The sequence below is a fragment of the Petaurus breviceps genome, unplaced genomic scaffold, assembly GCF_028583685.1.
Source record: "Petaurus breviceps papuanus isolate PSGF00001 unplaced genomic scaffold, PetGlider_PUasm1.0 120, whole genome shotgun sequence".
In the NCBI taxonomy this organism is placed as follows: domain Eukaryota; kingdom Metazoa; phylum Chordata; class Mammalia; order Diprotodontia; family Petauridae; genus Petaurus; species Petaurus breviceps.
In genome coordinates, this window is record NW_027185627.1 from 843751 (window position 1) to 855595 (window position 11845).

Here is an 11845-nt window from a genome sequence, read left to right on the forward strand (position 1 = left end):
AGACCAATAGACACAGATGATGCTGAGGCAGAGACAGAGGCAGACACAGAAAATGAGGCAGGCACAAAGACAGGGAGGCCAACCAAGACACAAAGCCGAAGTAAGACAGTGTTTTTTAAGACAGGATAAGGATGGATTTACCCCCAGCCACAAAGACATCAAAATTGATGTCAGCATTCAGTGAGACAGACTCAGAGGCAGGGACAAAACAGTCACCCTAAGATATACACAGACATGGTGAGATACATACATGCATTGAGACAAATACACAGAGATTCCTCACATCCAAAGACATTCCTTCACACAATTCAGGTTGCCGGTCCAGCCTCTGCCCCTCCCACACCTCACAGTTGGATCAATCAAATCTTTTTTGAGGGTAGACCCCACCCCCATTCACAACTTACCACCTCCAGACCCTGTAGCTTGGGAAACAAAAAGATCTCTGGGATCTTTCTGGCTGGGGAACCCCACCCCCCACCCCGCTCCCTTTGTGCACCATTAACTGAAGGAAGAGTTAGGTTAGGCAGGCAGTTTTGGTACCAGGAAGGAGAATGTCTTGTGCACGCCAGTGCCTTGCACTAAGAGCCCAGCCTAGAACATTGATAAACTCTGCCTAAACACACACCTGCCCTGCCAGCCCTCATTGCATATGGGGCAGTGGGCCAGGCCAGGAAGACTTTGGTTCCATCCCTATAAAAGGGCTCTCTCTGTGAGTCACCCTGCTCTCCTGCCCCTCCCCACACAGCTCTGGCTCTGCTAGCACGTACAGACCGTAGGCACCACCACCAGAGTATTCACCTCCCAGTCTGCAAGCAGCATGGCTCCCCCTTGCCTAGACTGGCTCTCCCTCCTGTCCCCAGCCAGGGCCCCCATCTCTCTGCTGTTGCTCCTCCTGTTTCTGGTCCCCTCCCACCCTTACAGCGTGTTGGGAAGTGAGAGGGATTCATCTGAAGAGGAAGGAGATCCCCCTGAGGCAGCGGATGTACCCCAAGAGGAGAAGCCACCTGGAGAAGAGGAGCTTTCCAGTGAGGGAGATTCACCTGGACAGAGTGAGCCATCCAGGGAAGAGGATCCACCCAGGGAGGAGGTCCCATCCAGGGAAGAGGATCCGCCCAGGGAGGAGGATCCACCCAACGTAGAGGCTTCTCCAGTCCCAGAAGAGAATCTTGGACCCCACAGGAACATCCCAGAAAAGAAAGGTTAGTTTTCCTTTGTCTCTTTCTGCCCCACAACCACCCCCTTTTCTCATCCCCTCCCCAGAAGCTAAAACCAGGGTTCAAGTATTTAATCTCTCTTTTCACCTACACAGGGAAGAAAGAGAGGAAAGAATGGGAGTGAAAAGAGTGGAGACTGCTTTATGTTGGGGCAGGGGAATGGTACAAAGGGAAGGGGGGGAGGGAAGGAGAGGATGAGGGAAAGGGGCTTGGGGCTTTGCAGTTCTATCTAGAGCTCATATCTTCTGCAAGAAATGGTATATCTTTGTTTCCCCCAATAACTTTTTTTTCTAAATTCATCAGGGAGAGAGAAAGAGGAGGGGGAAAGGAGGAAGGTAGGAAGAGAAGAAAAGAAAGGGAGGGAGAGAAAGAAGGAAGAAAGGAAGGGAGAAAATGGGAAAGCTTGAACTGGAAAGGGTTGGAAGAGAGCAGATGGAATGAGACAGGAGAGGGAGAAGAAATGAGAAGGGAAGGGGAAGAGAAGGAGGGGAAAAGGAACAAAAACTAAGTAAAAGATAAAGCAAGGATTATGGGGGGGGACAAAGAGGAGAGGTTGGGGGAAGTGAAGAGATAAGAAAAGAAAAAAAAGGGGTAGGCAGCTAGGTAGCACAATTGATAGAGCACCAGCCCTGGAGTCAGGAGGACCTGAGTTCAAATATGGCCGCTGACACTAGCTTTGTGACCCTGGGCAAGTCATTTAACCCTGCTTGCCTAAAAAAGACAGGGAAGGAAAGAAGAAAGAAAAAAGGTGAGGAAAGAAAGGAGAGATAAGGAGAAAAAAAGGGGAGAGGGAAAGACAAGAAGAAAAAAAGAGATAAAGCCTTTATTAAATGCTTACTGTGTGCCTAGATCCATGCTAAGAACTGGTGATACAAATACAAGCCAGCAAGAGAATTCCTATCATTAAGGAGCTTACATTCTGGAGTGCACGAACAGCTTTAAAGGGGAATTGCAAAAGGGGGCGGGAGTAGTACAACATGGTAGGGAAATATGTGTGTTGGAGGGTAATCTTGGAGGTATCTAGTTTTGCTAGATAGACAAGGGGACCCAGGGTCAGAAAAAGGAGAGAGGGAAAAGGGAAAGAAAGAAAAAAGGGAGACATGAGGGTATGGAAGAGGAGAGGAACAGAGAAGTAGGAATGAGATGGGAAGAGGAGAAAGGGAAAAAGGGTAACAAAGAAAGGAGAGTTAGGAAAGAAAGAAGAGAAAGGAGGTAGGTGGTGACAAAGAAAAAGGGGAACAGGAGAAAAGAAGAGAAAGAAGGCAAGGACCTTTTTGCTTTTGTAATCCAGTATGGTGCCTGGCAAATAGCAGTTGATAAATAATGCCTGTTGATTGATTTTAAAAGGAAAGAAAGAAAGAAAGAAAGAAAGAAAGAAAGAAAGAAAGAAAGAAAGAAAGAAAGAAAGAAAGAAAGAAAGAAAGAAAGAAAGAAAGAAAGAAAGGGAGAAGATGAAGAAAGAGAAAAAGAAATGGGCGTTGAAATGGATCGACCAAGATCACACGGTTGGGGCGGAGGGAATAGAAATCAGCATTTACACGTCCAAATCCCCTTTGTAGTAGTCATAGGAACAGGTTGTTTACATAATACCTTAAGGCTTGCAAAATCCTTTAGTGTCTTCTTGCTGGAGCTTCCTACAGATAAAATCACAGGACCCAATCTCCAGCTGAAGCTCTCAACAATGCCGGAACTACAAGCGTTATTGCCTCAGTGGGGAAGATGAGTCTCAAAAAGGCTAAGGGTCCCAGAGCTAGTAACTGTGAAGAGGCAGGATTAGAACACAGGTTTGCTAGCTCCAAGCCTAAGGCTAAGTCCTGCCGCTTCACAAGAAAAGGGAGTAACATGAATAGAAATCCACTGCCGAGAGTTGGGAAAGGAGATTAGACAAGGTGCTTCATCAGTAGTGAGCCACACGTTGTTGGCCTTGGGGAAAACCAATGTCCTTATTCCCATTTTTGTAGACGATGACCATCAACACTGGGGCTATGGAGGTGAGATGTCACTTAGTCTTCTAAAACAGCCCCCTCTCTCCCAAGATCTCCACCTTCAGTCATTCTCCAGACCCCATGGATCCTCGCCCCTCCCCTCATTCCAGCCTGAGCAACCCTGAGCTCCCAACGCCTCCCCTTTCTCTCCCTTTCTGCCGCCCCTTTGTTCCTTCTCTCCTTCTCACCCCTCATCTCTTCCTCTCTCCCCTTTTCTTGCCTTTCTCTCCTTTATCCAGTTCTTTCTCATATATCGCCTTTCTTCTCTCTTTCTCTCTTAAGCCCCTCCAACATCCAGCACCTGAGCCAATAACATGACCTTCTCCTCCCAACTTGAGCCAATCACCACGACCTTTGGCCCTCTAAACCTCTAGACCCTTATCGCTCCCTTTCTGGCCCCGCCCCTCCCTTTTACTGACCCTCACTGTCCCCGTCCCCCACCTCTCCCTGATCTCCACCTACCCACCCTGCGCCTCTTGACCCCGATCCCAGGCGGCCCCCTCTGGTCCCGGGTCTCCCGAGCCTGCGGGGGACACCTTCAGTCGCCAGTGGACATCCGGCCGGACTCCACCTATTTCAGGTCTGAGCTGGTGGCTCCCCAGCTCCACGGCTTCTTCCTCTCCCCGGATCAGCCTTTAAAGCTGCAGAACAACGGCCATACAGGTGAGACCAAAAAGGCGGCCACTCTCGGGGGGCGGAGCAGAAGGGGAGGAGCCATGGCGAAGGGTGGGGCTCTGGAGGAGGGATGGAGAGGTGTTGCTCCTACCTGGTCTCTGGGTACTGGTGCGTGGCCACGCGCTAGGCGTGACCATGGAGTCCGGAGACGCGATCTCGGGGAGTTCCAGATACGCCTCTTTCCAGTGTTTCCTCCCGTCTCGTCCCCAGTGCAGCTAACACTGCCCCCGGGATTGTGGATGACCCTGGGCGAGGGGACAGAGTACCGGGCCCTGCAGTTCCATCTGCACTGGGGGGCACCGGGGGTACCGGGCTCAGAGCACACTGTCAATGGTCACCGGTTTCCGGCTGAGGTGAGCAAGAGATTGAAGTCAGCGGTGAAGATTGGGGTTAAAAATAGCTGACCTTGGGAGGCTGGGTTTGAGGTTTAGGGTCAAATGTCAGTTCTCATTCTAGATTCATGTAGTTCACCTCAACACCCGATTTGACACGGTCAAAGAAGCGTTGGGGCAGCCCGGGGGCCTAGCTGTGCTGGCTGCCTTCCTTCAGGTACTGGCCCTGGGAATCCTGTGTCTGTAAGACCTTGACCCTGGAGCCTGCAATCTCTGTACCCTATTACCCAGCAACCCACAGGATGCATGATCCCCAAGGACAATCCAGGTCCTTCACTCCCAAAATTCTCATCCTCAGTCTTCCCTCTTCCAAGACCCTTGTTCCCTTGATCTCAAGATCCATGACCCTTTGCCTGGGATTTCCAGTTTCTGCACCCTCTTGAATGCTCCATTCTTTTCCCATTCTCTTGAGACCCCAGGACCTGGTCTGTAAACGCTCTTCCTCCTTCCCTCCAACCTCAGTCACTTTCAGGGCGAGAGGTGGAAGGAAGGGCATTGCATTGAAGTTCTACTGGGGCCCCTCTTCCATCAGTCCCCGCCCCCTCCTTCCTCCCCAGTCTCCCTCCTGGATCCTAGTCTTGTGTCCAAATGTGTGTCTCCCCCTAAGGAGGGCCCAGAGGAGAATGATGCCTATGAACAGCTACTGTCACGTCTTGGGGCAATTGATGAGGAAGGTTAGTTTTTGCCTTTGTCCTTTTTCTCACTGCTGTCTTCATAGGACAATCCTTAGAGAGCCCCTTGGCTGAGGCAAGAGATATGGTCCCTTCCATAAAGGAGCTCAGGTAACAGCTTAGAAACTACATAATCAGTGGTAGTTTCATTACTCTAACATTAAGGAAAACAGGAAAGAGAAACCTACTAGTAAGTACAAAGAAACAGCGTGATATAAGGCATGGAGTATTGTGCAATCAGAAAGACCTGGGTTCAGATCCTCCCTCTGATCCTTACTAGCTATGTGACCATGGGCATTCCCTCCCTCTCTGCCTGTTTCTTTATCTCTAAAATGAAGGGGTTCCAGTGAGTTGCCTTTACTCCTAGTTCTAAATCTGTGATACACGAGGGCTTTATACAAACTAAATAAACAGTAAAATCCCAGAGTAAGATTTAAGTTTTCTGGGTGGCTAAGGGTTTGACTTTCTTAAGCACCACGATTAAAGTTATCCATCTTGGGTGGATGGCTTTTTAATATTTATTGCCTGCTTTCTGGTCCTCTTCAGCGGAAGGTACAAACAGTATTCATATATCCTTATCTTGATGACTTGGTCATCATTTATATTAGACTAGACCTGTGATTTTTATTGGTATAGGGAACTCCCTTTTCTGGGACAAACCAGCACCTGCCTTTTAGTCTTACAAAGCTGCTTGGGCACACTGAGGGATTAAGTGATTTGCCTCTACACACAGCCAGTATATGTTGGGGACAGAGGACTTGAACCCAGGGTCTTTCTGACTATAAAGTCAGCTTGCTTTCTACCCTGTCATTATCCCTCCCTTAGTCATCATTTAGGAAGACTAATTGTACGGTGCTCAGATGCCTTCAGGGCCTAAGATAGAGATAGGGTTGACAGCTCATGTTTAATTGGGGGACCTGGGAGATGCAAAGGAGCAGCACCTCTGGACTGAATGGGCTTCACGTCTGGTTGGATGTGCCTCTTAAAATGATTCTGTCTGATAAACCAAGTTTGTTGGGATTGTGTGTAAAGTAAGAGTAAATAGGTCCATACAGAGGGTGTCTGTGTGGGTGGCTCTTCTGTACATGGGTGTTATTGCATAAATCTTGAAATATCTCATTTGATTACTGAGAGAACTTTTTTGTTCATATTTGCAGATTAGTGAGGGTTTCTTGTGTCTTTAAATGCTAAAATGATCCAGAGTAAATAAATGATCAGAACTGGGTGGAGTTAATCAAGAAATAATTCTGGTGGGAGGCTTGGGGTAGACCTGGATTCTGGAGAGATCTGAGTTAAAATTCTCCCTCTGCCACTTACTGTGATGATGGGCAAGTCAGTTACATTGTCTGTACTGTAGAATGGAAATAACATTATCTATAGTAGCTCATTTTCAAGAATCAAATGAGATTGTATATGAAAAGCACTTTGCAAACCTCACAGAACTAAATTAGTGTTATTATACTTAGAGGAGGAATGTCTGGTGTTGGATGAGATTCTGAGGCTACATGGTACAGAGAGAGACAGACAGACAGACAGACAGAGAGATAGAGACAGAGACAGAGAGACAGAGACAGTGAGATAGACAGGCAGAGAGAGACAGAGAAACAGACAGACAGGCAGAGAGAGACAGACAGAAAGACAGAGAGACAGACAGAAAAAGACAGAGAGACAGAGACAGTGACAGACAGTGAGACAGAGACAGACAGAGACAGAGACAGACTTAAGTAAGACCCGAGAAAATGGAGGGAGGGCCAAACTTCCCATGATGATCTCCTGTGAGCATCTGCTCCTTCCTTTTGGACAGATTCAGAGACCTGGGTCCCAGGGCTAGATGTGTCTGCACTCTTGCCTCAAAACCTCCACCGATACTTCCGCTATAAAGGGTCTCTGACTACACCCCCCTGCTCCCAGGGGGTCATCTGGACAGTGTTCAACCAGACAGTGTTTCTGAGTGCTGAGCAGGTGGGTCTGTAGGGAAGCATGGAGTTGTGGGTGTGCTGGGGGAGGAGACCAGAGCCCATGCACAGGGAACATGTAGGCAGGAGAAAGGGGAAAGGGTACATCAGGCCTAAGTAGAAACATTGGGATATGTGTGGGGGAGTGAAAATGGGAGAGATGAAGAGGAGAAATGGGCAATGTGGTAGGGAGATAAGGCAGGTATCTGGGCATAGGGAGTGGTGGTGTTAGGCTCATGATGTGATGAGTACAGCTGAGGGTCTCTGGACATGGTGACAGAGAGTAAGACTTCTCACCTCCCCTCAGTTCCTATGTTTGATCCCTCTTCTGTGAACCACTCCATGACCTATGACTTGACCAAATCACTCCATCCTTTCCCTCCTACCCTTTTCCTGTTGCCACCAGCTCCGAATTCTGTCTGATTCCCTGTTGGGCCCTATGGGCTCCCGGCTCCAACGGAACTTCCGGTTAACCCAGCCTCTGAATGGGCGAATGATTGAGGCCTCCTTCCATACTTCTTCCATTGCCAGCAGCATGCCACCGAACTCTAGGGGCCCAGCTGCTGAGCCAGGTATGGCTTTATTCCTTGTATCTCGTAGATTCCTGTGTCCTAGAATCTTAACTTCAGGCTCTGACTTTCCCGTCTCCCTTTTCCCCCCATTTAGTGCATGAGAGCTCCTGTCTGAATATTGGTGAGTTTTTGACAGAAAACAACCTTTCTTCCCCCTAACCTCCAAGGATCCCCAGTGGGCTTTCTCTGGGGCCTTCTTAGTTGGCTGTGGCAGCAACATTGGCCAAGAAAATGGTTCATTTTGCTTTTTTACTCTCCTTTGACCTAGTTAGGAATCCTGTATCTACCCCACAGTTCATCCCTGTTACTACTCCCAGTCTAGTGACCTCTAGAGCACACATACTCTGATACTTCCTAAGGCTGTGTGTGTGTGTGTGTGTGTGTGTGTGTGTTTCTGCTGGGGTGGGGGATTGGGAATAGGGAGGGATGACAAAGGGGAGTTTAAATAAAAGAGGAAAAGTTGAAGTTCCCCAGATTTCATGGGAAAGGTTTGGGTGTCTGTGGATCACTTGGTGCCAGTTTGGAGCTCTGAGGGACCTCAGAAGTCATTTAATCCATTTTACAGATGAGGAAACTGAGACCCATACAGCTTAAATAACTTGCCCAAGATCTGATAGGTTGTAAGCCTCATGAGTAAAATTTGAACCTAGGTCCTCTGACTCCTGAGGCAGGGCTCTTTCTACTATATTGCACTGTTCGCTGTTCACTTTGCTGTTCCTTCCCCTGGATCCTACCCCTCCATCACCATTTCCTGCCCCCATGCACAGAGATTCAATGTATGGCCCTTCTTGCTCCATTATCCACACGCAGCTGCCAATCCTGCCCTTATAATTTTTTTCCTGTAGACTCTATAGGTAGCTCTTCATAGGAGACATAGGACATAAATTAGGTTGTTAGTTGGTTAAATAGGATTAATTTGCTTTACATGGAAAAGACCTACTCTGCCAATAACCCACTTCAATGATCTAAGCAGCCTCTTTCTCTCTTGTATCCATCACTCCCACCCCCAACATTTCTTTCCCACAGGTGACATCTTGGCCCTGGTCTTCGGACTTCTCTTTGCTGTCACAAGTGTGGCCTTCCTTCTATATGTGAAACATCAGAAGAGGTAAAAATGATATCATTTTTGAGTCAGAAGGAATTTTAAGATCAGGTAGGACAATCCTCTCAGTTTACAAATGAGGAAACTGAGCCCCCAAGAAAGGAAAAGTGCCCATCATTACAAAGCCCCTGTGAATATTCTCTCTCTCCTTAAATACAGTTCCTCTTTCCTTATTTCACTCAGCACTTCTGACCTCCTGCCTTCTTCCCTATTACCCCATCCCTTTGCCATAAACATTGTTCATTTTTCATCCTGTATATACATTCTGGACACCCCCAAAGCTTCCTCTCCTTATCCACCATCCCCTGACCCCAGGCCTTTGCCATCTTAAATCAACTGATTCCAGAACCCCTTGGGCCATTTCAAGAGAGCATACAAATTCCCTGAAAATGAGCACTGATCATATTGGTTTATGATTAGCATTTGACCCCAGCACCTGTGTTCCCTAGGCCGAGGAGTGTTGCCAAAGAGAATATCATCTACCACCCTACAGAGATGACAGAGACAGCCACCTAGCCAGGGCTGCAGATTGAAAGACTGATCGCAGATTCCCAAAGAGCTGGGGGTGGGGATGAGCTCTTCCCCAGCCACTTCCCCTGCAATCCCTATATTTTTTTTTAAATAAATGTTTCTAATAAAATGTCCCAAAATCTCGTGTTATCATCCAGCCTTGGAGAAGGGGAGAATGGGGTTGATTCATAGTCATCTTTCTCACAGATAGGGACTTGGGCTAAGAGTAACAGCTGACATTTACATATTGACTTCAAACTTACACGCTGGTTTACATCTATTATTCTCATTTGATCCCCACGACAGCCCAGAAAGTGCTTTTATTGTCTTTGTTTTTGTTTGTTTGTTTGTTTTTAAAGCAATCGAGGTTAAGTAACTTGCTCAAGGTTACAAGGCCAGTTATTTCTGGGTGTGGTGCTGAGTATCTGAGGCCGGGATTTGATCCAGGTCTTCTCAACACTGGAGCCAGTGCTCTTACTCGCTGTGCTACCTGGCCGCCCCTATTATCTTTGTTTTATGGTAAAGGGAACTGAGGCTGAGAGAGGTCTCAATGATGCATCTGGGGTCACTTAGATAATAAGTGTGGGAGGTGGGGTTCAAACTGAACTCTTCTAAGTACTAAGTCCTATGATCCCCTTTTTAGATGTCTGCCTGAATAGGTTTCTCTCTCTGTAACACCCACTGCCAGAAGACCTTTCAACTCTGAGGTTCTAATGGTTCCATTGACCTAGAGTCCTGCCTTAGGGAGCTACTATTCTGAAGAAAAGATATAATCCCAGACTTCTAGGATTTCTGGAGCTTGTGGGGTAGGGAGAAGGAGAGACAGAGTCTTGATTTCTGGAAGAGACTAGGTTGATAACACAAATGAAAACCCAGAAGTGATAGTAATTATTCAGGAAGATACCAGGTATGCTTGGTGGGGACAAGGGGGAGATGGTGGAGAATCATGGGCTGATTGTTGAAAATGCAGCCTGAACATTCTGTTGCCTTTATATGGTTGCTTCTCCTGGAGACTGGGAGTTTCCTTCCCAGACAAAGGTTCCAGGTTCTCTTTTCTCCACAACTTCCAGAGAAAGGCATGGCTAGCCAGTGACCAAGATCATCTGGGTTTGTGAAGCAGATTATACAATGATGTTCTACCCTCATGTGCCCATGCCTGGGCAAGGCAAACCTCCTGGGGAGCCTGAGTTCCTGTGGAATCTCCCTTTCCTCTTGAATGGTGATCCCTGTAATCAGGAGAGGGGATGGGAAAGAGAATCCTAGAAGGACTTGACACTCTGATGTTGCTAAAAAAAAAAACATTCAGGTGGCTTTGTTCCAAGTTCTAGAACTCTTTTTGACAACCCTTCCCTCCTCCCCTACCAAGAAATAGCTCATACTGGTTGAGTTGGTGGTTTTAATGGGTCTAAAGTGCAGGGAAGGGTGCCCTGAGAAGGGAGGAGGGAGTAAGGGAAGGAAGGGAGGGTAAGAGTGGGGGCAGCCAGGTCCACCTGGGCTGGGCTGGGCTGGGGCCTCACAGGTTGTTGAGCTCCAGCAGCGTCTGGTCCAGTGTCTGGTGAATCTCCACGTTCTCCTCCTTGGCACTGGCCAAGGTCTCTGTGAAAGGGGTGGGGGAGAAGAATGGCAGACACATAGGGAGAGACACAAGGAAGTACAAGGGGAACATGGTAGTGATGGAATGAGGGCATGGGATACATGGATTGGACATGAATGAAGGAGGAAGGCATGGAAGACAAATACAGGGGGTAACAGGACATATGGCAACAGATGGAGGGGAGGTAAGGAGAAGGAAACATTCATGACACATCGAGGCGGGAAGTGGAAACACAAAGGTGATGTGAGGAAGACACACAGATGTATGTAGAAGGGATGGGGTCATGGGAGATGGGATAACGGAGACAGGAAAGTGAAACAGGAACAGAGACACAGACAATTTAGTTAGTCACCTCAGATGCCAGTGCCACCCCATCCTCTACGTAAGGGTTGGAGGAGAGAGTGGAGAAGCGTTTCATGTACTTAAGTTCCTGAAAGAGGAAACTGAATCAGCTTTAAAAGAGAGACAGGGACAGGATCAGAGGCAGGAAAGAGATCTTCAGACGAAGAAAAGCTTGTCCCTTTAGCATTTGACAGACTGCTTCACCCATCCCTGCCTGGATAGCACTGCCCTTCCTTGTGCACTTTATTTTTTGCTTTGGGCCCCATGCGAGGTTATGACTGTGTCCAGTGGGTAAGTGTGGGTGCACAAGAGAGCTCTGTGGGAGAGTTGGGGTGACACTGTCATGAAAGTGCTCAGTGAGGTCATACGGGTATTAGGGGTGCAAGTTATAGCTAAAGAGTGATGGCTACAACAGAAGGTGTTGGGTGTTCTATGGTGGGTACAGGGGTCAGTAGGGAACACAGCATGCTCTAGAGGATTCACAGGGAAGCTCAGTGAGAGAGCCTTTAATCAGTTTAGGTGACAGGGATACAATAGGAAGATTAGAATGGTGCTTGGTATGGAGAATTATAAGGGTCAGTAGGGGTCACAGGAAGTGCTCAGTGATGGACACATGGGGTATCATGCCAGAGGTGGTGGGACAGAAACGTAGTGCAGCCCAAGTTGAAAGTTTATTAAACAGCAGATGTAGATAGATGGATGGACAGTGAGTGGCAGGTGGGGGTGGGAGTGGGGGCAATGGTGGTTCTGGCCAGACTCCCCCCAGCCCCAGCCTGACTTTTTGTGCAAGGCCAGCAGTTTTGACTCCTCCTGCTTCACCTCCCCATGAGAAT

General features: G+C 48.0%; 2 protein-coding genes across 3 annotated transcripts in view; one reads left to right on the forward strand and one right to left on the reverse strand.

Annotated features, from left to right (window-relative positions):
- Nucleotides 1-759: 759 nt before the first annotated feature.
- On the forward strand, nucleotides 760-9208 carry CA9 (carbonic anhydrase 9). 2 transcript variants are annotated; one of them, XM_069089040.1, is made up of 11 exons: nucleotides 760-1199; nucleotides 3176-3205; nucleotides 3692-3862; nucleotides 4085-4227; nucleotides 4331-4423; nucleotides 4874-4940; nucleotides 6742-6899; nucleotides 7299-7464; nucleotides 7559-7585; nucleotides 8491-8572; nucleotides 9016-9208. In XM_069089040.1, exons 1-11 carry the CDS (start codon nucleotides 818-820, stop codon nucleotides 9080-9082), a joined length of 1386 nt encoding a protein of 461 aa, XP_068945141.1. In that variant the 5' UTR covers nucleotides 760-817; the 3' UTR covers nucleotides 9083-9208. The 2 variants fall into 2 exon arrangements, with proteins under 2 accessions (XP_068945141.1, XP_068945149.1); XM_069089048.1 differs by having other exon boundaries at nucleotides 4877-4940.
- Nucleotides 9209-10589: 1381 nt separating this feature from the next.
- Nucleotides 10590-11845, reverse strand: part of TPM2 (tropomyosin 2) — a 6892-nt gene continuing 5636 nt past the window's right edge. Inside the window, exon 6 of the mRNA XM_069090102.1 lies at nucleotides 10590-10672. Coding sequence (XP_068946203.1) covers nucleotides 10590-10672 — 83 coding nt within the window. The remainder of the gene's footprint in view (nucleotides 10673-11845) is intronic.